This window comes from Macadamia integrifolia, chromosome 14, assembly GCF_013358625.1.
Source record: "Macadamia integrifolia cultivar HAES 741 chromosome 14, SCU_Mint_v3, whole genome shotgun sequence".
NCBI classification, from domain to species: domain Eukaryota; kingdom Viridiplantae; phylum Streptophyta; class Magnoliopsida; order Proteales; family Proteaceae; genus Macadamia; species Macadamia integrifolia.
Window position 1 is genome coordinate 8,335,580 of NC_056570.1, and position 26,385 is coordinate 8,361,964.

Genomic DNA, 26,385 nt, shown 5'->3' on the forward strand with positions numbered 1-26,385 from the left:
CAACAAGCTCCATCACTAAGGTATCTTTCTATTTCATAGCCAAACCTTGTAAGTGTCGATATCGATGTCTGCCTTTGTATGGTTTCGGTTGGTTTTGTTTTTGCCAAAAAAGAAAAATCCCGCCATTAAAACGAGTCCCAAGAAAACTAAGGCTCCACTAACAAATCAGAAACATCCACATGGAGACGCCCTTATTATAGGCGCACCAAGGACGGTGACGAGTAAATTTGTCTACGTGGAACATCTCACGTCATGGATGACGTGGCTTTGTCGCGTTTCACCCCATCGTATCGCCACACGATGGCCCTTCCAACTCGAGCATCCAGCCGTCCATTTCTTAAAACTTTGATTTGCCTTAACGTTCGCGTTTTTATTAACGGACGCTCTTAGTTCTTATTTCGGCCCCGCGTTGCCACACCCCTTCTTATTTCACTTTCTTCTTCTCTCCTCCTCTCATCGATCTCCCTCTTCTCTCTAGTTCTTGCCGGCATTTGGTAACCCTGATTTCATCATCTACAGATTCATCTTCTTCGATTGATCATATGTGAGTTCGAACTGTAGAACACAATGTTTTGAGGTATAATTGTTCTTCCGACTTTGATTAATTCGATTTTTACCTTATTTTAGATCTGGTTTTCCTACTCAAACATATAATTTTGGTGAAAGATTTTTTGGAGATATTAGTTTTGCGGTGTTGATTTCATAGGAGCACTTCGTGTATTAATCGAATTTACAGAGAAGTTTTTCTTTTTAGTGTAGATAGGTATAAAGGTTTATATATTGAATTGAACTCTTATCGTGATTCGTGATAGTTCCATTCTTAAGTTTCCTGTTGAATTTTCCAGTGTTGTTTTGGTGCTTCCCTCTTTCCACAGTTTTTTAGTGGATTCCTGTATTTCGGAGAAATTAACTTGAAAATATAAGTTTCTCGTCGATGTATGATTGAAGTTAATTGAAATTTTGATTTCTGAAAACCAGGAGTCCATGCATCGATTGCTTCTGGTGTCTCTGGTTGAGATTTCTCTCTTTAATAGTTTTAGTCTTAATTGATCTCAGTCGAAATATGATTGAGGTTTCCTTGCTTGATGGATTTAAGTAGACTTTCTGAAGAATTTGTAGTGTTTCAATGTAAATTAGTTCAACAAATAAGTACTTCTTCCGTCCCTCATCTTGGTTTATTGTCCTGACATCTGATACCCTTGATCCCAGGACATCTTGTGCTTCATGTTTGGGATGACGAGTATTCAGAAAGTAGGATTATTTGATTCAGTACTCAGGCCATGACACTCTACAGCTAAAGAAGTTTGGTTATAGCTCCCTTCTCCACTCCTCCCTCCCCCTCCCCCACTATTGTATTCAAAGAATACCTTCTTCTAGTATTCCCATGCTTTCCTTTCTACTTTCCTCTATTCCCTCCCTTCTCATTTCCTCGATTTAATCTGTAATTTGTAGCTTTTGTCTTCCGGATTGTTCACTACTTAGTAGTTTATTGAACCTCATTATTTACTTTATGCTTTTGTAGATACCAGTGAGGGAGCTGGAACTTTTCATCGGTTTATTAATTCCTATAAATAAGAAGTTTCTCCCCATCTATTCTACCTTTGTTGTCATCTTGCTGCATGAATAACAGTTATATATTGTTGTCACTTTAAACTAGTTCCCCTACTGTCTTTGTTTTGTCAACCCTTGAAAATTTTTGTTTATATTTTCCTGTTGTTTAACATCTAAATTATTGTTTTCATTCTTTTTTTTTTTTTTTTTTTTTTTTCAGATCATTTGGGGCTTCCAACAATCTAGAAGGTTTTCTTGTGTGACAATTCATTGCCTAGCCTATATCAATCTGTTTTACTGTTCCTCGGTATAGAATTTGGTGGTATGTTATAATTTCTTCCTTTACGTTTCTGCATCTTAATTTTTGTTACTTTGGTAGATCTTTGATCCTTTGTACACAAGAGCTCTTGATCTATCCATATGAGGTCTGGATGGATTTTTGTTCCCTTGATTTTCGATAGGCAAGTCTGGATGGCATTTTCAAGTTTAGTTTCTTTCGTCATCTACATTTCTGCTGTGTAGCTCATAATTGAGGGATCAGTTCCTCTATGATTCTCAAGCACTAGTAGCAGTAGTTCCTGTTAGTTTAGTGCGGCTCTGATAATCCCACTTTGCAGCCAGCTATTGTGGGGGTTGGGGGGAAGGTCAGTTTCTTATCGTACTGTCAATTACTAGTGACTCTAGATTTAAGTAGTTCATTTGTGGCATGCGATCGTATAGGATAAGTATATGATATGATTCCTCGTTACCTTGGTGATCCTTGGGCTGCCAATCTTGGAACTTGATAGCCATTAATGGGACAAATTGAAACATACTCCCAACCATTACCTTTGGCTAGTCCAGCCATTGTCTGTTTAGGAGGTACAGATCCTCCAATTTGTCCGATTTTTATTGGTGCTTTTTATGTATGGTAAGTTCAATGGGGTTCATCAAAATTCTTTTGAATTTCAATGATCTGTTCTGATACTGTTATGTTTTAAGAGTCTCAAAATCTGTCCTGGACTTTTTTCTCATTGAGGTTTGGTGCAACTCCTTACCATTGATTGCACATGAGATGTTATGCTTTGTGCTTGTATTATGATCTACTTATGCTTCAACCTAGGGTGTAGTGTTCTTTTTTTATATAAACATGAAATAACCAGATTGTTTATCTGTCAATCGTACAAACCTTCGTGTTGGGAATTTATAAAATTATTCCAACTGTCTTTTTGAGGAACCCTTGAGTTACTCATCAGGTATTGTACTCTGAAGTTTTTCCACAGGCAGCATACTAATACTTCTTGCGTACACTGTGTTGGAAGCCACCATTTAATAGGTATGTCTGATAAGTCGATCCCCAAAAGGCTGACATTATTGTCTGACTTGATTCTTTTCAGCTACACATAGTCATATGGAGAAACTATGTGTAGCTGAGATGAGGATGTTACGATGGATGTGCGCAAAACTAGGAAGGATAAAGTAAGGAATGAGCATTTTGGAACTGATTTAAAGTTGCTCCAATCAACGAAAAGCTCCATGAAAGTCGTTTGAGGTGGTATAACCATGTTCAAAGGAGGCCTGAGGAGGCCCCTATAAGGAGGGGTGATTTGATTCAGATTGAAGGGCTAAACGCGCTAGGGGCAGGCCTAAAATGACCATAGGCAAAATGGTGAGGAAGGACATGCATAGTCTTGGTCTTGTCCCAAGTATGACCTTGAATAGAGGCTATTGGAGGGCAAGGATCCATGTAGCCGACCCATTTAGCTGAGCTTCTGCTAACTTGTTGGGCTGCGCCTCTTCTCTTACCCTCATTTGTCATCGTTTCATTATTCCTTCCCCCAATTCTGTTTGGACTTTTTTTCTTTTTTTTCCTTTTTTTGAATCCATGTAGCCGACCCCATTAATTGGGATAAGGCTGAGTTGTTGTTGCTGTTGTTGTTGTTAGGATTCCCAGACTCTGCCAATTTTGGCCATATCATATCTGTAAGGAGACATTATTGAGCTGATATCCATACCACTATATATATCTGTATTCCATTCCATTATGCTCTGCAGTACAGTGGATCTCCTTTAACCCCCCCCCCCAATGTGGTTCATGTAGCCTTTACAACTTTCAGATGATCTGTGCTGCTTCTTTGTTAGGAGGGAGTAGCAGTCAATTATCCTTGCCTGATATGATACTACGACCGCCCCTACTCTCCTTCGTTCCCCCTTCCCCCTATGAGGAATAGAAATTCGAAACAGAAAAATGAAATGGTGGGAATGTTTTTTTTGTTGTCATCATCCCTGTTTTGTTTGGGTACAGATATATTTTGTTGTCTCTTCCACATAAAAAGAGTTATTATTCACGTCCAGTTTAGCTTTTCTGGACTGAAGTGATTAAAATCGTTGAATTTTATTGTTTGTACGTTGTTGAATGCGTTGATGATTAACTATCTGTACTTCCTCCAAAAGAGTGGCAAGAGAATTGTTCAACCTTGTTAGATTTTATGTAGAGTTGCCCTGGGTTTGCTTGCCACCTTTAGCATGTGATGCAGGTTGATCAGATCAGCATATAGGTAAGAAATTCAGCCAAACATTACAATTTTCAAAAAAGAGGCATTACTGTTACGAATTTGGTCACTGAAACGAGTGTAACGGATAGTACAGGCAAGATGGCTTACGATATTCTCGTGTTAAATTCCTCAGGCTGTGTTTGATAGCCAAGAGAAGAAAAGAAAAAAGTACAATTTTTGTACTCTTTTCTTGGTTTAAGAAATTCTCTTTGTGCTTGGTATGCCCTAATCCAAGGGTAGATTTCTTTTTTGAATTTCAAAATCCATCTTGGGAATGGTGAAGTTTTCTTTTACTCCCAAAAAAAAAAAAATATCTTGCCAAAAACACAAGAAAACATGAGAAAAATACAAAAACTTTTCTTTTCTTCTCATCTAATGGTAGCCAAACACACATACTTTTTTTTATATTCTCACCATTTCATTTCTTTTCTATTTTTTCCTTTTCTTCTCTTGGCTACCAGACAGAGCCTAGGCTCTCTTCTCTCTCCCTTGTATCTATTATTACCTGAAAAATTGGATAAGTACAAACTAAAATAATATTTCTTTCAGGGAACCAACCTCCAATGCTCAAAGTTTGTCTTAATAATAATCCCCCCCCCCTTACAACCTTTATTTATAAAGTAAAGAAAGAAAAAACTACTAGAAACTCTCCCAAGTTCCTACAAATTAGGACAATACGACGGAGTCCAGTACCTGATAATATTAAAATAAAATATTGGACACTTACAGAACCCTATGTGACCTACTATTCAACCCTCATACAGCTGTCAATAAAATCACATTAATGCCCTTATACAAATGGATCTCGTACTGATGAGTGAATCCTGGCCACACAAAGTGGATCTTATGATACTCCTGCATTAGCATGCCCAAGAGATAAAAGAAAAATTCCCATCTTCTCAAACTTGGAGACTTTTTACCTTTATTTATCAAGAAGAACCTGCTTCTTAACAACAATCTATTAACCTGCTGCTGAACAACAATCTATTTTTCTGTTGTGTAAACTTGGATACTTAGACCACTAACTGAGTTCAAATTTGTTTGGAATGTGTATGTTGGAGGATTGAAATGTATGTTACATATCAACTACAATAGCCTGAGCTAAATTTAGTAGCCATGTGTCAAAGAGCTGAAACATGGGTTCATATTGTGTTCTTTGCATGATCTTTCTTTTTCTAAATGCAACAATTTGCATTAAAAGTCAGTATAAATTATGGATGATTGTTTTGTATTCGATCATCTAATCCTTTTATTGAACTGCATTTTTTTGTCAATGTCAATTTCTTGTGGAATCAGTACCAGGCCAAGAAAGTTTTATTGCATCATTCATGTCTTATAGGAGAGGCCTATCCTAGTCTTTGTTATGCTAGGCCCGTTTCCAAATTTTTTGCGATCAATATTTAGAAACTGACATTCAAGATCATGGTTCTGTTTCTAGACCTGCTTCTGATATTTCCAGGCTGCAATTTTTTTTTTTTCTAATCGTTTTTCTTCTGTTGGAACAGGATGTTGGCATTTGTGATGCTATGGTGAGACATTTGATTCCTTGTGGATTCTTCAGCTGCTTCTGCTGACTAGGCAAAGTCCCAACTCCTCCCCCCAACCAAGATAAACTTATTCAGAAATGGATCGCTGTGATACCTCAGGGTTTGTAAGTGGGGGTGGGATGTACTCCTTCAGAGAATAGCTTAGTTTTGTTCTTTGTTATTTTTTTTAGCCCCGGAAGTCAGTCAGGCAGCTTTTTTCTTCTAAATTTTTTCACATCGACATTTGGTCTGGATAAGGGAATTGTGTTTTCAGCCGATACCAAATGGATGCAAGGTTTCGACATTTGGGTTTTTCTGCTAACCCTTCCTCAAATGCATTTGAGAATCTAAGCAAAATGAATAATGTTGGAGGAATTGGAGCTGATTATTGTGCAGACACTGTCTTAAGGCTTGATTCACCTGGTGTCTCTTTCCCTTACTCTACCTCCTCAAAGGGAACCAAGAGGAAATGGAGCACAATTGATGGATCCATTGGCTTTGAGGATGGTTCTTCACTGGTTCTGGGGCTAGGTTGTTCACCGAGTTCTTCTGAGAGCAAGGGAAGTTCAGCGACTGCTTGCACAACCATTTCTTCAGCGAAAGAAAATGAAGAGGAATCATCAATGGATGTTGGCCTAGATTTTGACCTCCATCTTGGCAATGAGAAAGCACGAGGTCCAAAGAAACCTGCTGGTGCTAATTTGAAGCCACTGGAAGTAAGACCCGAATTTGACCTTGAATTAAGTCTTTCGACTGGGCCTGCTGAATCTGATATCACCAGTGTCACTCCTGGCTCTACCCCTTCTCAAAACAACTTTGAGATGCCATTCATGGCTAGCACCGGCCCACTTATGGATGAAGGATCGACATCATCTCAATGGAAACTTGGGAATGCCACTCTTCCATTGCATTCCGTTCATGGTGTAGAGACTAGCTGGATTCAAAACCAGTTGTCCATGGCCCACAAAACAGATCCGGTTCCTATCGTTCCAGACCTTTCAACAACAATGGTAACCACTCAAAAAAGCTCAGTCACCTGTACTTCTGGGGTTACTCAGCAGCAACAACAATGCAGTAGTAGCACAAAGACCTGTCAATTCGCAGGATGTGGAAAGGGTGCCAGAGGTGCATCTGGCCTTTGTATTGCCCATGGTGGTGGCCGGAGGTGTCAGAAAGCTGGCTGTCACAAGGGAGCTGAGGGCCGGACTGTTTACTGCAAGGCCCATGGCGGTGGGCGCCGTTGCCAATATCTTGGTTGCACAAAGAGTGCTGAAGGCCGCACTGATTATTGTATTGCCCATGGTGGTGGAAAACGGTGCAGTCATGAGGGATGCACCCGAGCAGCAAGAGGGAAGTCTGGTTTGTGCATCCGACACGGAGGTGGCAGGCGATGCCAAAAGGAGAATTGCACAAAGAGTGCAGAAGGCTTCTCTGGTCTCTGCATATCTCATGGAGGTGGACGTCGCTGCCGGTTTCCAGCATGCTCAAAAGGTGCTCAAGGGAGCACAATGTTCTGCAAGGCTCATGGTGGCGGCAAGAGGTGCTCTGTTTTAGGATGTACGAAGGGCGCAGAAGGGAGCACACCCTTCTGCAAGGGCCATGGTGGAGGAAAGAGGTGTTCATTCCAAGGAGGTGGAGTTTGTCCAAAAAGTGTGCATGGAGGTACCCTTTTTTGTGTTGCTCATGGGGGTGGCAAGAGATGTGCTATGCCAGAGTGCACCAAGAGTGCTAGAGGGCGGACAGACTACTGTGTCCGTCATGGTGGGGGCAAAAGATGCAAATTTGATGGATGCAGGAAGAGTGCTCAAGGCAGCACTGACTTCTGCAAGGCACATGGTGGTGGGAAGCGGTGCTTATGGGGCCAACCAAATTCTGAATTTGCTGGCCAAGGTGCTCTGTGTGACCGGTTTGCTCGGGGAAAGACCGGTCTCTGTGCTGCCCATAGTGCCCTAGTGCAGGACAGGCGGGTGCATGGGGTTGGAACACTGGCACTTGCGGTCCAAGAACCAAAGCCTGGCAAGCCTGAGAAGATGAAAGAGATTGTAACTGAAGACATGCAGGTTGATGTCATGAATATGGACAGCAGTGAAGGGAGCTTTGCTGGCTGGAGTGGTTTTGATTCACATGGTAAAGGACATCCAGCAATAGCACTCGAATTACCACCACCAGTTCAATTTCCTCCAGGGAAAGGAGGGCTGCCACCTGGTCCGGTTTTGTTGCCAGAAGGTAGGGTTCATGGGGGAAGTCTGATGGCAATGTTAACAAGTGGTTCAGGTTTGACTCCTTCCGGTGAAAATCAAGTAGTTGTTGATCCATCTGAGCCTGGAAAATCTAAGATGTTTCCTGACTGGATGAAGTGATTGGGAGCAAATGAAGCGTAATAGTTAGGTTTCACTGACAAGCTGCCCTAGTGTTTGATTTGGTTTCTGACAAGGTATGTACTTGTTTTGGGTCTATGTACTATTAGTTTAGTGAGTTTCCGTTCCTTGTGAAAAAAAATAATGTTTTTCTCGTTCATTGATTTCTGCTGTTAGAAGTGATTCGTCTCACACCCTTGTGATACAGTATGGGAAAAAGGGGTAATTATAGTTAGGTTTTTCTCCTGTAAATATTTATAATGTTATGTGCAGGTTCATGTGAATACTTCGTATTTATCTTCAAAGTTTTCAGGTCAGTATATATGTTAATAAGATGCTTTCTCGCAATCTCTTTTTTTCATGTTAGTCGCTCTGCAAACCTTGCTGCACATGTTGGAGCCAAATTTAGGTTATCATTTTAACTCTGGTAAATGTGGGTTCTCAACTCCCAATTGGCTTCATGGAGCATTGAACCATTTTTCCCCTTAAATCTATAATTTTCATTCTACCAAAAAGAGATGCTTTATTGTATAATGGCTATATTTGTATCTTTTGTGGAAATGCTTTATTGTTATTAGGCGTTTTAACTTTCAAACACAACAAAACTCAATAGTTTTGGCTTTTCCAAGTTGCCAACATGGTTCTAGGTATCAGTATTGTATCGGTACATCACCAGAGTCGGTGCATTGTCCAAAAAGTGAATCAGCTCAGCCAAACAGGCACCGACTGATACCGATTGCTTGAACCATTGTAGCATAGATTTTTCTTTTTTCAGAAAAAAAAAGAATGCTACCTGGTTGTGTCTCTACACTCAAGACACAGGATGCAATGAAAAGACACCTATCCCTTGGATGTTTGTGCAAAGTGCACACACTCTTACTGGCCCAAGTGCTGGTGCAGTGGCCACGCTTTCGCCTTTATTTTAAATTACAGTGGATTGTTTATGACTTTTAAGCCTACAGTGGTGCTGTTGGTGTCATTATACCCTTTATGGCTGGACATGGCCTGTGACAGACGTGTAGGCACTTGGTATCAAAGGTTTTTATGGTCACCGGGACCATCTCTCGGGTCCATTAACACCAACTTTAATTTGTTCTGTCTGTTAATTTTTTTTAAGTAAACTAAAACTTTTGTGGGTCACCATGGGAGATTGGGAGTGGTAAAATTTCAGGATAGATCAGATTATATTTTTTTGGACAGTTTTTCTTCATCAGTGGCTGACTGATGGAACAATTCAGATGTGACTCCATCACTCCCCACCTCTCTCCTCTGCCTTATTTGTATGTGGTCGCGATTGGCCAGACAGTTTCTCACTAATGCTGCTTTTGGTATGCATTCTTAGAATGTATTCTAGGTCAGTAATGGATTCCAAGAAATCATACCAAATGCAACATTAATTTCAAGAATTTATAATTACAATTGTTTTCAAAGTATAGCTATACAATTTATTCTCTTTAATCATGAGTTAGAGTTGAGATCTTAGGGGATTGAGGACCTCAAATGTTGAGTTTGTGAAAATGAGATTACTCCTGTAAAAAAAACAGTGAGATTTTATAAAAAAAAAATGAGTTGAAGTTTGATTATTTGCATGTTTGGAGCTTATTTGTATACTTAGGAAATTTAGACTTCCTCAAATGATAGAACTGCCTAAGAAATCAGAACCGGAGACCATTCCATTAGTAAAGAAGACTGGATCATTAACTTCGAATCATTTAATAAATGGGACGATTCTGAGATTGGCATCTTACAGACTGAAACTGATTAGAAACTATCCTGATTACCCTAAAGCATCCCAGTTGACACTCTTGACTTCGGTGTTGCCATCCACTGAAAAGATTTTTTCGCCGCCAGTCTGATAGTTTCCTGTCATAGACATTGGAATCCAGTTTACTCCATGGTTCTAAAACTCCGATCAATTAGTATCGATCAGATCAGAAAGGTATCAGCCTTAACCAATCTTGATACACATGTATGATCAGGTAAAATCATAATAAAGATTGATTACAATAAAATAAAAAAGGGGCTATCAGAATGGTATCAGCCTTGACCCCCCGATCCCATGATCGTTCCCAAGTTTTAAAACCTTAATTTACACATTAGTCTTGACCCGACATTCTTAGAACCTGTTTGTTTGAATGCGAACCAATTCCGATCCTGATCAGTGAGGAATGAGTTGGGCTAAATATGTCCCAACCCTAGTTTTTTGTAAGGGGATTGAGCGAGCTGGATTAACCAGAATCAAGATCAGCCTCATGCAATTCCGATCTGAATCAGTTAATCTGATCCCTATTTTTTGAAACCCTGACTGTAATAACCTTCTCTCAATTGCAATTGTTGTTTAAGGTCGCCCATCTAGGAAATTTTGTTAACTCCCAAGTGAGGAGAAAATGTAGTAGGTTGGAAGTTTATTTTGAAGAATGTGAAAGTCAATTAGATGATTTAGATCATATTCAGATCTTTGGAAACTCTTGACTTATATCTGTATGGTTCAATTCTTCACAACTAACCAAGGGTTGTTAAAAACCCCAACTAAATTTATGGGATTGGAAAGGATAGAGCTCCCAATTTTAATCCAGACAAAATGAAACAAATCAATTACAGGACTTCCAACTATATTGAAGCTTGGAATTGGTAATCAAAAACAGTACAACAAAATGTCATATATTTCTCTCCCTAGATAGCTTAAACAATCTAACAAGAAATGAAACAAAGCAACATGAAAATTATTTCTGAAGTAAATCAATAGCTATCTCCTAGAAGCTAACTAAATAGTCCCAATATTTTCTGAGTAACTATTTTGTCCAGCTTTCCATTTGTTTCTACACTTTCCTGACCTGAATGTTATGAGTGGATTGGGACCTCCAGATTGGCTGTCTGCCGCTCTGAACTAGAGCTACCTCTTCTCCTCCTTTCACCATGCCTTGGTCCTAAACAAGAGAATCCATGTAGTTTAGAACAATCAAAAGGGAAAATGATAATAACAATAATTGCTTAGCTATCTTAGCTTGTTTTGAAACGGAACAAGCATGAAGAAAATGACCATATCTATGCAGAAACACCATCATTATACAAAAGCATCTTTGTGGGCAATTAATGAACAAATCGCTCAGGAACTTTTTCCTGATTAATAAGCAATCACACAATGGACCTCCAGAGTCATAAGATTCATGTCCCATATGGCATATATGGGGCACAACACTCACCCAATTGCAAGCTCAATAAATGGCAAGATTAAGGCCAATCACAGCAAAAATATTGGAACAGTTGGGTTTAACGTTTAACCCTTCAAATCTAGAGGTAGAACTTATATTATATGGCTAAAATATTTAAAAGGGTAATAACTGCTGGAGAGAATTTTCTGCAGGTCATGCAGTTTGATTTTCGGGGGCTATGGCCTATCTTACAAAAGTCTATTGTGCAGGTCACGTCCCAAGCTTGGTGGCACTGAAATATTGAGGCACAAACCCCTGAATGTGCACCACTGCACTCTGTAGCACAAAAAGTAAATCCTCCTACATCTACCTACAGGTCCTACACAAGGATTCCTGTGAACATAGTCTTAAGGAACAAACAGAGTGGAATAAGAACTGAAGTCTGAGTCGGTCTGACTAGCAGTTTCCCCCCATGTAAAATCAAATATCGTTGAGACCAAATCCAAGGATTTTTTAGTTCATGCCGGTATCAGTCATCACTAATTCCAATACCGATACAGATGAGCTGTCTCGGGCCAGATCGGATGATTTTAACACCAAGATTCCAATACCAGTTTTTTTTTTTTCATTCACTATTTTTCCCTCCCTGGATTTTGTACCACCAATCCAGTAACAGTCTGGTATCAGTATCGGCCATGGCTGATCCAATCCTGATACTTAATCCAAGGGCTTGGTAGCACCGAACTGTGGGAGAAATCCTTGCTTGTGTATGACATGTAGCAAAAAAGAACAGTCCCTTTCTCTACCCGCACAGAGGTGTTCTTGTTAAGTGTTAACCCATACCTGAATAACCAAGGAACAAATGGAGTCCAAAAACTGTATGGTCTATCCAAGATCCGAACTGTCTACGCAGAAATGCATGGCCCAACCAGCAAGGGTGGATAATTTGACCAGAACCATTTGCAATTGTAAAAGAAGGGTGGACCCAGTTTAAGTCTCTCAGTAACTGGCTGATTATTGATCTGGTTTAAAATGCTGGGGCCAATGCACCTCTACTGTACATGAAATGCATGCTAAACCAGTTTAGGTTCATCAATTCCGAAGATTTAATTACTCATCTTGATCTAATAGCAGCCCAGAAGCATATGTAAGAATAATCCCATAAAAGTTACCTGCAACAAAGATAAGGCACTTGCAAAGGTTTGTTCAGCGTCATCCGAGAACTGCATGTATATGGGGCATACACCTTGGAACAAGGCCAGTCTCTGTCTAACTCTCTCCCTAAGTGTGCATCAAAACCAATGCAGTCACTAGTTAGCCATTAGGAAATTCACATAACTGGTCAACAAGTCACAAAATTCAAAATATGCTCTCAAGAAATGATTCTCAGAGATGCTATCATTCCAGTCCATTAAAATTTGCTGAAATAACAGTAAGAAGTGGAGCAAGTTCAATTCCTTGCAGCTTCAATTCTTACTCATCTTTTCAATGATAAAGAAATATAAGAAGAAGAATTCTCAAATCAGAACAGAAGGTAAAAGAAGCCCAAGATTATAATAGCATTTAACCACCCAGTGTGCAGAGATACTATTCATGAGCAACCAGGATAAACAGAAGGATCAGCTAGGACAATCCTTCCATATCATGTGTTATGCAAGCAACAATGAAAATGGGTGGTTCCTCAATGATTAAAATTCTTCTTGAAAGAATGCCCGATAAATTTTAATGGAGATCACAACACTCACTCATTTGTAAACGCAAAAATAGTGCCAGAAGGTCTGTAATGGCTCAGGAGGATAGCCATGAAACCAGTTCTAGTGAAGACTACAATCGAGGTGCCCAGGGTGTTGGACATCATGGTTGCATGAAATGCAAACATTTCACTCATATGGTTCTACAAAACATAGAAAGCTTCAAGTTAGATTTAAGGTGAAAATCAAATGATAGGAGAAAAGACAGGACACATATAGAAGTTACTGTAGTCAAATGCCTAAGTGGTGTTAACTAACCTTAAAAGCTTGACCAAGATTTGGAGGCTGTTCACTCTTAACCACTGCTGCTTCAGTCCTTAGAGAGACAGTGTGCATAACCTTCACTGCTTTCAGTGGGAACCTGCATGAAAGTGAGATAAATGAATTTGCATATCGTGTGAAGGTAGAAGTATACCCTCAGAAGAAGCCATATTAATAGCTTAACCATGTTAGAAGGCGAGCTAGGCTCTTCTTGCACCCAAATAATGGTCTATTTTAAATGTCTCTAGAAAAACGACAAACAGTGCCAATACTTTTGAACTAGATACATTATCCAAATTGTCCTACTAGTTAATTGCACCAGGCATGCAGGCAAGGAAACTCACCCCACCACATGACGCACCTTATGAAGGAAATCATCTAGGGAAAAGCTCAATGTGAGAATCTGTATCTACATCTGCAATTTACAGAATTTAACTATGCAGTTTAACTATTTTTCTAGCCACCTGAAATCTGACATAGAATTTAGGGAATTACATCTAGCTTCATATGCTCTCTGAGGAGGACATATTGAAAGTGGGCCCAAACTCACTAGGGTGGGGCAGAATTGTCACCAACTGATCCAACCTGGTATTTCAGTTGCATTGGATTGGATCAAGTGTCAAGGTCTTTTGTAGGAGTTGTGTCTTGGGCATCTGATTATGCCACGATTTATACATTTATTAGGCATTTATTCATTATTTTAGATAAATGAGGCTACATAATATTGGTTTTCACACATATGCAGGTTACAGGGCAATGCACGGAAAATAATGCTAAATGGACAGGGATGATGATATCTGGAGATCAAGCCACCTGCAGGTCACTTGAATCGATCAACTGATGATCAAGGGCAAGACTGGAAGAAGTTACATTAAAGCACTAAGAGAGAAGTCAAAGTCCAATCTAAGAAGCCCAAGTTTTTATGCACATTAGTGGGTTGAACTGCGGAGAAGGAAAGCATAGGGCATAATGGTAATTTTGACTAATTGGGAATTTTTTGGAATAGATTAGATATTGGGTTCATTTTGTCTGTAATTTAAAATGGCGCAACTTTAATTCTCGGATTGGGTCAGCCCGGAGTCAAGATGTGGCAGTGAATGCAACATTAAGTTGAATCCTAAATCTAAACTAGTTTTTTTTTTTTTAAACTTAATGTAGACTAAAATAGGAAATAAGGGCACTCCGAATCAGTCTAAAACTGAACACAGAGGCATCGGATCCCCAGCAACGGGGCCAAATACTTGATTGAGAAATAAAGTAATACTGCAAGCGCACTGTTCACATGTAGATGCGGGTCGATCACAGGGAGATGAGTTCTATGAGATTGTTAGTCCTAACCTAGGCAGAGTGCACTAATTAGCAGGCTGTCCGTCCTACCTCTAGTGCTTGCATAATTTTAGGTTCACTAATTCATTCTAGCCCTATATCGCATGCTTGAATAGGTCAATAGGAAATATAGATTTTTAATCTAATATGTTCTGAGTTATTCAACATATACATAGCATGAGATTATAAGCAAGATAGTATTGGAAGTTGGCACTTACACATACGAAAGGTAATTAACAGCATACATAATTTTGACTTTGCAATAGGGTTTTGGTTACACAGAATTATAAAAACGGGCATCAATTGCTCACAAATTGCTCTCCATCCCATGGTTTCATCCAATCCCCAAGTTGCGGGATTTAGTTAACCATGGCGATGAAGAGAAGAAAATAAAGAGAAGAAGAATAATTCATTAAAATAAAAATAAATAAAGGAAGAGAATAACTTAATAATGTAGACTAGGGTAGGGAGTCTATCCAAGTCTCAACTGCAGGAATTTTTAATCAAAGAACAACCATAACCAACCCAAACTTTAATATAGCAAATCAGATTACAATAAACAGCAGGACAAACCAGAACAGTAATCGATTCCAAACCAGTAGAACATTAGGACAGAAGTAGAATAATTCAAGCAAATAAAAAAAGACTTCAGATCTGGAACAGTGATGTATCGACCTCAACAAAACAGTGCTACTGGTAAGATCAGCATAACAGATTACAGGGATTAGCAAGGGTATCAAAACCTTGCAAAAGAAACTTCGAACCTTGAAAATAAGAAGAACACTTGAAAGGACCTCTTGGACTTCACGCCACAAAGAGTCACTAGATCAAACACCAGTCCATCACTTTGATCATACACAAAGCACACTCAAAAGAGCAAAACACAGAAGCATTGTTTTAATTCATAAATCCTGGGGCTTAATGGGAGCCCTCTCCTTTATTTATAATAATGGTGGAGTGATTACAAGAAATAGAAACTAACTTTAGTTTCCAGAAACTGAAATAGGAAACTAAATAAACACAAGACCTTTAGTTACTAAAATCAAAAATTAAAAATAGGTACTAGGAAATAAGAAATTAGAAACTAACTAGGTACTAAAATTAGAAACTAAATAACCCCATCTAAAAAGGAAACTAATGAAAAATTCCTACTAAAACTAGCAATCCCGTATACATCCTTAGAGCCCTTCTTTTAGACCCATAAAAGTGGCCTATTACACTCAAAACACATGGGATCAAAGGCCCAACATGTATGGAACCCAACCCTAGGCTTATTCCTAATAAAACAAGCCTATTTTGGTGATTAATCTGCATCACTTAACTAAGAAAATTGCATTTGCGAGTAACCAAAAGACAAATCCAATCTTCAATCCGAACTTCAAGCTCCAAACTCAAAATTTACAACCTTCAATTCTCCAATTACAATTTTCATAAAAAGTAAAATAAAAACGAAGTAAATAAAAACTGACAAAAAGAAATTAATAGAAGGAGAACTAAGAGAGAAGAAAAGAGAGGGCGGTAGTAATATAGGAGAGAGAAGGTGGGGCAGTAGGAAATAGAGAAGAAATAGGAGAGGATAGAGGGGTGTGTGAGATGGAGGAGAGAGAAGTACTCGATTTATGAGAGAAAAACAAGGAAAGAGGGGAAGGCGTGCGTGAGAGAGATTTTAGGGACTAGTTAGTTGTGTTCTTGTAGGGACAAGAGAGAGAAAAAATAGGGGGAGAGAAAGTGGAAAAGGCGAAGTTGTATTATGGGTGGGAGAAAAGAGGGGCAAAGGGAAACCAAGAATATAAGGGAATGGGAGACAGAGAGAGGGAGAGTAACGTGTGGGAGAGAAGAGAGATTGTGGAATTTTTTTATTTACATTCTAAATTTCAACTTAAATTCCAACTTAACTAAAAACGATTTTTCGACTATATCTCTCCATCAACTTTGCTAAAAACGGTTTTTTGGCTTTATCTCTCTCTCTCTCTCTCTCCTTTCTCCCACATGTTACTCTCTCTCTCTCTCTCCCATTCCCTCCTATTCTCGGTTTCCCTTTTCCCTTTCTTTTCTCCCACTCATAATACAACTCCACCTTTTCCACTTTCTCTCCCCTATTTTTTCTCTCTTGTTCCGACAAGGACACAACTAACCAGCCCCTAAAACCTCTCTGACACGCATGCCTTCCCCCTTTCCTTGTTTTTCTCTCCTAAACCAAGTACTTCTCTCTCCACCATCTCACACATCCTTCTCTCTCCTATTTCTTCTCTACTTCCTACCACCCCACCTTCTCTCTCCCTGTCCTCTCCCCTATATAACTACCACCCTCTCTTTTCTTCTCCCTTAGTTCTCCTTCTATTAATTTCTTCTTGTTAGTTTTTATTTACTTAGTTTTATTTTACTTTTTATGAAAATCGTAATTAGAGAATTGAAGGTTGTAATTTAGAGTTCAAAACTTGAAGTTCGGATTGAAGATTGGATTCGTCTTTTGGTACTTGCAAACCTTGGTTTGAATGCAGTTTTCTCTGTTAAGTTATTCTCTTCCTTTATTTATTTTAGTTTAATGAATTATTCTTCTACTCTTTATTTTCTTCTCTTCATAGCCATGGTTAACTAAATCCGCAACTTGGGGATTGGATTAAACTATGAGATGAAGAGCAACTTGTGAGCAAGTGATGCCCTTTTTATAATTCCATGCAACCAAAACCCTCTTGCAAAGTCAAAATTATGTATGCCAGTGATTACCTTTCATATGCGTAATTGTCAACTTCCAATACGGTCTTGCTTATAATCTCATGCTATGTATGTGTTGAATAACTCATAGAACATATTAGATTAAAAATTTGTGTTTCCTATTGACCTATTCATGCATGCGATATAGGGCTAGATTGTTTGCCGATTGTTCGTAAATTTCATGGTGGATTCTAATTCCTAAGTGCTTCCCCACATCATAATTCGCACCTCTCTAGTGCTTGCATAATTTTAGGTTCATTAATTCATTCTTGCCTTATCTTTGTTTTCACTTAATTATTGCTTGTTAATTATGTTAGTTTAATTTAATTCCATAGTTAATTCTTGCATTTCACCATTGTTAGTTTAGTTTACTTTAATCGTGACAAACTGCTTAATTAGTGCACTCTGCCTAGGTTAAGACTGACAATTCCATAGAACTCATCTCCTTGTGATTGACCCGCATCTACACGCGAAATTAGTGCACTCTGCCTAGGTTAAGACTGACAATTCCATAGAACTCATTTCCTTGTGATTGACCCGCATCTACACACAACCCATGCGCTTGCAGTGTTACTTTATTTCTCAATCAGTGTCTGAGCTATCTTATTGCTTGACCGTGGCCCTTTGCAAGGCTAGTGCCTCTCCAACGTGGCTGCCTTCTTTCTGGTGGTGCTCTTAACTCTCATCTCGGGGGCTTGGAAGATGAAGGTTGAGATAAGTTGGTTAGGCTTGTGGAACCCTACCTAGAATTGACATGGTGCACTTCTGCTTTGTAATGGGTTTCCTTGCTCGTCTATAAGCTCATGTGGGTTTTTGAGTAGTAGTGGACATGTTAGTGTGTGTCCATATGGGCCTGAGATGTAGTCTTTAATGGGTTTTTGTTACCTTTTTAGGGGTTTTAAATTTTTTCCTTCAGGGTTGTAATTTCCCTCCCCCTTCTTTAATGCATTTTCACCCCAAAAAAAGGGTGCGCCTCCTTTCAGCAGAGAGGGATGCCTGCTCTGTCGTGGCAAGCATTGGTCAGATGCTATGGGCACTACATGGGACAAGCTGACTTAGCTCTCATGCATCAGGGTTACAAGCAAATTCCAAGTGGATAGTGAAGGCAGGCTTTTGTCTGTTTCCTTGTAGGACTCTGTACAGGTAGGGTGAAAAGCTGAATTTGGCCCTTGAAAGTTCAGTTTCTGGTTGGGCTGGCCATCCACCTGACCATGCTCGCACAAATTGCATCTTTACCACTACCCCACCTTTCCATACACAACAGTCATCTGCTGTCCTCCAGTCCACACTAATTAGCATATTTAAGAAGATGCAAAATGAAAAAAAATCTTACTTTCCATGAGCTGTTTCTCCAGAGAGCATGACTGCATCAGCACCCTCGCGAACTGCAATGGCAATGTCTGAGACCTCTGCCCGTGTTGGTGTAGGATGAACAATCATACTTTCCAGCATATTTGTTGCCACAATAACAGCTTTTCCCATGCTACGGCACATATTAATAATCTCTTCCTATACAAAAGAAGTATTTCCCGAAAAAGAAAAACTCTGAATGATTAAACTGTTAAGTGATAACTCTAAGTAGGGTAAAAGAAACAAAGTTAAAAAAGCAATCATTGTTCAAGCAACAAGGGGCTCTCCAAATTATTTTTTCTCCGTAGTATTGTTTTTATCAGAAATAAGAAAACTACCTGCAGCAGTGGAACCTCCTCAATAGGGAGCTCAGCTCCAAGATCTCCACGAGCAACCATAGCCTACACAAAAAGGGAAACATGTCAGATTTTTGTAATAATCCAATCCATAGAATGTATAATTTGAGAATAGAAATGCAAAGATTTAGAAATCACCCCATCAGATGCAGTAATAATTGAATGGAGATTTGGTATAGAATCTGCACTTTCAATTTTGACAATCACGTGTATGTCTGCATTACAGCCTGCAAAAACAACAGGGAAGGAATGATATTGATAAGACATCAATTATAAAAAAGCAACCAAAAAATTTAGTCTAGATTCAAATGCATGTATGTTAATAATTTCTATTTCATATATTTACTTCGCAGATAATCCTTCAATTCATGGACCACTTTTGCATCCTTCACAAAGGAAACGGCATAAAAGTCCACTTTATTGTCCACTCCAAATTTAATATCTTCCCAGTCCTTTTCTGCAGAACCAAAGTAAACAGTTACTCAGATTTGCAAAACAATAGAAGTATTAGTCATTTGATAAGGAAAGAAGAGCAATCAATAAGAAGGAAATGAAAAATTCAAAATAAGATTTTTTTCTGATATTATGAAGGATGCAAGTTGGTGCACCAAGGTCTTACCGGTGATGGATGGCAGTGTAGCACTCTTTCCCCGAACATTCAGGTGTCGTCTAGACTTGAGCTCTCCTCCATCAACAACTTCACATTTTACCGAATCCTCAGTCTTTGATTTAACCACCAATGACATCATTCCCCCTGTAGAAACAAGTCAAATGTCACTAGTGCCAAATCATCTGAGTGTGAAACAAGTTACGTGTTCAAGAAAGGAGACATTTCGCAACATCACAAGTAACTAATAACTGCATAGACATGTGCATGTGTTGTGTATGTATGTGGAACAGTGGAAATAAGCAAAACATTCCAAAATAATTGATAGTATGATTGAACTAAAATATTCTTGGAATATGCAATTAAAACCTTGTTTATAAGGGAAAAGACCGGGCCACCCCCGCATGCCGCACGCTAGTGGGCGCTGCGTCTATCTCTCTCTTTGCCCTCTTTGAAATGACCCCCTGCCCCTCAAGTATGATGCCCTGTCCCACACCCCCATTGGTGCCGCACGCTAGGTGGGCTGCATGCCTTCCCTTTCCCTTATGGAAATTAATGTGATCCATATATCTTATAAAATATTTGCTACATGCAATCAACAAAGGACTTCTTGCAAATGTTTCAGAACTTTCATAAGGGAAAAAAGGAGCATGTTAACAATTCTAGAAACCAATATAAACAAAAGAGATTTTCTTATTGATGCTCCTTAAGGTGTCAAATAATTTGTAAACTTTCTTTTTTTTTATTTTTTCCCTCTTAGTTTAACATCATTTTCAGCACGGGTAAAACTGGGTATTTCACATGTATACATGAAAAACGTGCAAGACAATGACAATTCTGAAAAATGACGTAATGGCAAGTCACTTTCAAAAGATTTTGAAAACCCTCTTTTACCCTTGAACTAAAGAACTTCTGGAATAAGACAAGGGGCAACTAAAAGAATGTTACATGTTCTAAATACACCTATAGAGGTGTCATTAAGATGATCCCTAAACAAAATAATACAAATATATCGTACAATATTGGGGAGGAGGGGAATGATGTTTGCTTGATGGATAATACACCACTATAAATTTACAGATTTATTAGTTCATTTCTAGATTTCAGATAATATTTCATAACTTTAAAGGATGTAGGAGAATATTTGCCAGAACTGAGAAGTTTAAATTCAAACAGTAATTTTAGGTGTGGGGTGGGGGTGTCCATATCTGCTCAAACTCTACAAGTACGTGGAATGGCCAATCATTATAAAAATGAATAGCAACACAGAAAACAAGAAGCTGTATAGGATTTTAAACCATGCCAAACTAGGAAATGATCCCCTTTTCTTTGTTTAAACTGAAAACTGACCAATGTAATTGACAATGCCAGAAGAGAAGGGGGGAAATAAAAGAATTGGAAAAACCAGAGTGGTTGACTTTGTCTCTTCAAAGCAGTGCATAAAAAATACACAAAAAATAACATAATAGGATTGCTCCATACATACCATCAACAAGTAGCATATCGCCCACTTCTACATCGTTAACAAAATCATCATAATTTACACTGACACATGACTCTGTGCCAACCCCTCTTCTGATGGTGAAAGTGAATTCCTGGCCAGTGGCTAACATAATTGGCTTTGGTAAATCACCGCTTCTAACTTCAGGGCCCTGGAAGAAAGAACAGTCAGCAGAGAAATGCATGAACCAATAAATTCCATGTTCACATACACCGTGATTTTTATGAAAGATTGACAAACAACTATAAATCACCACCACACCACACCCCCACCCCAACCCAAAAAAAAGCACCTCCAAGACCATACCCAAATTTGATTCATGACCATTACAGCTCCATCGACATTGAGTTGGTTATACTTCAACCCAGAAAGGGATGAAGTTGAATATACCACAGTGGAAAACAGAATCATTTTTAGGGGAACTAGTGCCTGTTGCAGACTTGCAGGGCAAGTAATCCGTCACTAGACAGACCACACCTTGAAGATTACTAGGGTGAAAAGATACACAATGGTAAGGCTCAACATCAAATTTAGCAAGCCCATCAGGATAGTAAAGAAATAAAAAGGTATGCTGATGATGTATTTTCAAAAGTAAAAACCTTGTTATAACCGAAGTTGGTGAAAAATAAATTATACCTTTACTTTTCTGCCATTTAAGTACAACTGGTATAATCTCCTCCATCAAACATATGATACCAACATCTTCATGTTTGTATATAAATTTATGTAATGCAGATATCCACCCCCACCCCCCCCAAAAAAAAATCTTCCCGTTTGTGAGTAGCCTTGTTGATCCTAAACTTTCGCATGGTAAGTTAAAAGAATATAAAGAAGGAAGCATTTTTTTTCTTCTGAACAAATTGGGAAGGAGGAGGGACTTGCCTTCGTATCAAGCATAATTGCAATGACATTGTCTTTGGATTGAGCATTGTATTCTTTAACCAAGTCAATAACTTTCTGATGAGAAGCATGGTCTCCATGAGACATATTCATCCGAGCAACATTCATACCGGCCTCAGCTAATTTCCATATCATTTCACGTGTGTTGGTTGAAGGTCCAATTGTGCAGACAATTTTTGTCTTACGCCTTACCTCAGGCTTTAACCACATGTTCACTGACACATCCCCTTGATGCTGAATGTCCTGGAGTTTCTGAAACTCGTCTCCTCTCTGGTCAACAATGAAGACCAGCAACAAGTGAGTACATGAACATTGTAACAAGCTTTTGGGCATGACCATCAGAGTAGTGTCATATGTTGCTTCAACTTCAAAATTCATACCATACAAAATTCACTTTTGGAAACCTTTTCAATGTCATTACCGAAGCGGTAAAGAGTCATGAGTAACAAACTTTGTTTTTAGTTTTAGAAACAAAAAGAGTAAAAATTATACCTCGAGTGCAGATGAGTAAATGGGTACTACTTCCTGCTATGTCAGCGAGATCATGGACATTCAGAGGGGGAAAGAAGCACCCTCGTTTCCCCATGACTTAGTAAGCATCACATTTCCAAATTAAATACAGAAAACATTATAATTTCTTACAATTAAGTTTACTGACTTAAAATTTAAGAAAGAATAATTCGGAATTCTTTGTTTTGAGCTAATTATATGTCTCTACATGAAGCTATGAGTATCGAACACGATCCAAGAAGAGTACACGAAGACCAAAAATGAATTGCAGAATTTGTATCCGTTTCAGCAAACATGATCCTTAAGAGACAGATCCAACGGAGCTGCAACTCTGTACAGAATTTAAAGAGAGGAAAGGGTGCAGAAGGCAAACCAGAACATCTCCAAACGAGGAAATCAACCATGAAAAAAAAGCTCTAATTTTTATAACTAAATTATTACCTTTGGTACGTCTTGTGGTGAAACTGGAAGAACTTCCATCTCAACTCCCGCAGATCTCTTCGCCGTGATGGGAATGGAGCGAGAGATTCGATCAAACTTTCGTTGTTTTCCAGCAAAAAATTTCTCCGGTAATCTGAACTGCTTAAGCTTCTCGACTGGATTCCGTTTTGATTCAAAACCATTGTGCACAAAGGAACCATTTACAGATCGAGTAACTACAACTTGAGCCATCGCAGAAGGGACTCGTCGAGAGAAGAGATGAGACAATGAAGGTTGAATTGAAATATCAAACAACTCGAACAATGCTCAGGTTGTGTGTCTCAACTCTCAACTCTCAACTCTCAACTCTCAAGCTCGCTGTGGGGAAATCGCCGCCAAATGGAGAACTGTATAAGAGGGGAACCCAATCTTTGTTTACATCGAAAAAGGTGATGGTTTCCAAGCTCAGCCAGGTTATTCAAAACGGCTGACCTTTTCGAGAGGGCCCAAGAAACAAATAAAGAGAGAGGGTTGAGGTGGATGGGGTTTTCTGTGCTGCCAGTGTGGGGATTCTCTCACAAGTCACACCACACCAATCATGTGGGTCCTTTTTTTTTTTTTCGTTTTGGGTGAAAGATCCCATGTGATTAGCTGACAAGAGGAAACAATAAACATGTGGGAAACTTGAGCAAGCGTTACAGGGAGACATCGACATATGCTAAAGATATAAAATGGCAGTGAAGTCATTTCATCTGAGGAGAGAGAGAGTCACTCACACAGATGGCATTGGACGGCTGGGTGAATCTCAGGGTATATGCTTGGGTCCTCCCAATAGTCCAATATGCGTTTGGATGTTGGGCGTGTTGAAAAGGATCCAGATCCTAGATGTTGTCATCATTGTATCGCACTTCAACTGCTCCGATAACTGTTTTTTAAGGGGAAAATGTTCTTTGAGCTGTTCGGTCAGGTACGCTAGCATCCTTATGTTTCTCTATTTTTTCACATAAAATGACTACATTGTCATCCTTTACATCTTAACGTTTTGTGCACCAATGATGTGCTCCCCCATGCCATTTGCCCAGAGAACCCTCCTCACAAATAAAGGGGAAAAAGAAAAAATTGTATGGTTGTGTCCCATATGTTCAAACATTGGGGTGCATGAAATTACCACCCCCCATCCCTTGTATGTAAAAAAAAATCATTTATATCGATGCCCTTGCACTCGCTCTCATTGGCCAGTGTGTTAATATAGGGTCCACACGACCTCGCAGCAAGCTAAAAATAATAATAAAAGTAGAGTTGTGAAATACTAAAATGTCTATATCTCTCTCTTCCTTGATAATAATAATAATAATAATAATAATAATAATAATAATTAAAAGAGAAAAAAAGGTCTCGCTGTCATACTCTATACATGATATCGTTTTATCATGCCTCTGGTGTGCTCTCCCAGTGCCATTTACTCAGGGAATAGTCTCCTAAAATGTAATAACAAATGATAAGGGAATCATTGATTTCTTTACACGGCAACTTTAACGAGTGTAGATCATATTCTCGTATGATACTCATTCTTGTACGGATTGTTCTAAACAAGTGGAATCCACCACAGAGTTGGTTGTAAATGGATGTCATCTATATGGATTAGCCTCATACGAAAACCTTAATCCACTGTCAACTTTAGTCAACATGTTAACTCTTTTAATAAGTGTAGATCAGATTCTTATATGATAATCATTCTTGTACGGGCTAATCTACACAAATGGAATCCACCACAGAGTTGCTTTGTGAATGGATTTCATTTATATGGACCAGCCCCATACGAAAACCTTGATATGTTCTCAACTTTAATCAACATATTAACTCTTTTAATGAGTGTAGATCAAATTCTCGTACGATAATCATTATTGTACAGACTAATGTACACAGGTGGAATCCACCGTAGAGTTGGTTGTGAATGGATTCCATCTGTATGGATCAACCCCATTCGAAAACCTTGATCCACTCTCAACTTTAATCAACATGTTAACTCTTTTAATGAGTGTAGATCATATTTTCATACGATGATCATTCTTGTACAAGCTGATCTACACAAACGGAATCCACCACAGAGTTGCTAGTGAATGGATTCCATCTGTATGGACCAGCCCCATACGAAAAACATTGATCCACTATCAACTTTAATCGACTTGTTAACTCTTTTAATGAGTGTAAATCAGATTCTCGTACAATAATCATTATTGTATGGGCTGATCTACACACATGGAATCCACCACAGAGTTGGTTGTGAATGGATTCCATCTGTATGGATCAGGCCCATACGAAAACCTTGATCCACTCTCAACTTTAATCTACATGTTAACCCTACATCCATTCCATTGTTCCAAAAGGGGGACAATCTATCATTTGATGATTTCGTCCCAATTTTATTTGTGGTCAAACTTTTTAGAGATAAAATAAAGAACTTTGTCGCTCTAGCGATTTCAAGCCCATGTACAGTTTATTTTTTTAGGGGTTATGAAACACTCTCGTCCCTTAAAAACAAAGATTGTGTGTGGACATAAGGAATGCTAGATGGACAGGTAACCTCCTCGCTCTATAGCTTTGTTGCTAAAATTTTGACTACCCGATTGTAGAACCTTCTTCCCCCTCTTTCATCAGCCCTCTCAGTCTGCTTTTATGATGGAGATGATAACTGTGCATCAAGTAATGGCATAAATTAGACCTAATTTTATCTAATTTATATTTGTTTTAGTTTGGAAAAAAAAAAAACTCCATCATGGCATGCCAAGGCTTGCAATCAAGAATGACTTATGGAAAACCTATGACAAAATAAATTGGAGATTCTTGTTTACTTGACTCTGGAAAATGAGTCTCTCTCATCTTTATATACAAGGGGTGGTTGATTGTGTTACAAAGATGAAGGTTAACGGGTTCAATAAAAAACTTTTCATGAGATCAAAGGCTTTAGGCAAGATTGTCCGTTTTCTTTGTACCTATTTTGATTTTAAACAGAATTGACTGGAGAAAAATGATCCATAAAATATACTTCATTTAATTGGGACAAGGTTAAGCTGAGCTGAGGTGGGTCGAGTTGAGTTGAATTGTATCTATGTGGATTTGGCTATTTTTGGTATCATCGCCAGTAATATATCATGGTATCATGATACATAGTAATATTTTCAATATTTGTACAATTTAGGAAAGAAAAAAGAGATACCAAACTCATAAAATTAACGAAATGAAATATTCTTAATGACAACCGATTTTTTGGAAAAAAAGATAAAAAAGGAAAAAAACATAAAATTTAGTTTCATACTCTTACATTTACCACGATAATTGTGATGCCTAAAGATGCATTTCTATTAGAGTCACAAGTTGTGTGGGTAAAGTTTCTCATGACTTTATTCCATAGAGAAAAATAAAGGGAAATGATGGTTATCCCATTCTCGCAGTTTTTATTTCATCCATGGGGTTTGGGATAATGTGCAAAAGGTATTGTGAAAGAGTCAAGGAGCATAACCTTAGATGGATGTTTTCCTTCACCCACAGCCCAAGGTGCAGAAAAACG

The 26,385-nt window shown here is 38.7% G+C and overlaps 2 protein-coding genes across 9 annotated transcripts; one reads left to right on the plus strand and one right to left on the minus strand.

Moving 5' to 3' along the window:
- Positions 1-390: 390 nt before the first annotated feature.
- Positions 391-14,225, plus strand: LOC122061899. 7 transcript variants are annotated; one of them, XR_006134735.1, is made up of 5 exons: positions 391-577; positions 1,772-1,873; positions 5,591-8,045; positions 8,242-8,281; positions 13,878-14,225. XR_006134735.1 is itself a non-coding variant. In XM_042625433.1 (5 exons), exon 5 carries the CDS (start codon positions 5,896-5,898, stop codon positions 7,969-7,971), a length of 2,076 nt encoding a protein of 691 aa, XP_042481367.1. In that variant the 5' UTR covers positions 391-577; positions 1,210-1,307; positions 1,523-1,629; positions 1,772-1,873; positions 5,591-5,895; the 3' UTR covers positions 7,972-8,220. The 7 variants fall into 7 exon arrangements, 5 of the variants coding, with proteins under 5 accessions (XP_042481367.1, XP_042481368.1, XP_042481370.1 ...); XM_042625433.1 differs by lacking the exons at positions 8,242-8,281; positions 13,878-14,225 and adding exons at positions 1,210-1,307; positions 1,523-1,629 and having other exon boundaries at positions 5,591-8,220; XM_042625434.1 differs by lacking the exons at positions 8,242-8,281; positions 13,878-14,225 and adding exons at positions 1,210-1,302; positions 1,523-1,629 and having other exon boundaries at positions 5,591-8,220.
- On the minus strand, positions 9,645-23,294 carry LOC122061900 (plastidial pyruvate kinase 2). Of its 2 annotated transcripts, XM_042625438.1 has the most exons (13): positions 22,839-23,294; positions 21,870-22,157; positions 20,973-21,138; positions 19,499-19,633; positions 19,226-19,336; positions 19,018-19,106; positions 18,862-18,924; positions 18,507-18,682; positions 13,130-13,232; positions 12,866-13,014; positions 12,293-12,401; positions 10,803-10,895; positions 9,645-9,831 (listed from the first exon to the last, which is right to left on the minus strand). In XM_042625438.1, exons 1-13 carry the CDS (start codon positions 23,067-23,069, stop codon positions 9,751-9,753), a joined length of 1,794 nt encoding a protein of 597 aa, XP_042481372.1. In that variant the 5' UTR covers positions 23,070-23,294; the 3' UTR covers positions 9,645-9,750. The 2 variants fall into 2 exon arrangements, with proteins under 2 accessions (XP_042481372.1, XP_042481373.1); XM_042625439.1 differs by lacking the exon at positions 9,645-9,831 and having other exon boundaries at positions 10,551-10,895; positions 22,839-23,293.
- Between the last annotated feature and the right edge of the window lie 3,091 nt (positions 23,295-26,385).

Coding starts and splice junctions, on each gene's coding strand:
- LOC122061899 (XM_042625433.1), top strand. CDS start 5,896: ATGGATGCAAGGTTTCGACATTTGGGTTTTTCTGCTAACCCTTCCTCA.
- LOC122061900 (XM_042625438.1), bottom strand. CDS start 23,069: ATGGCTCAAGTTGTAGTTACTCGATCTGTAAATGGTTCCTTTGTGCAC. Junction 21,139..21,869: donor CAATTATGCTTGATACGAAG/GCAAGTCCCTCC, acceptor TCTTTCTTCCAG/GGCCCTGAAGTTAGAAGCGG. Junction 13,015..13,129: donor ATCTTGGTCAAGCTTTTAAG/GTTAGTTAACAC, acceptor TATGTTTTGTAG/AACCATATGAGTGAAATGTT.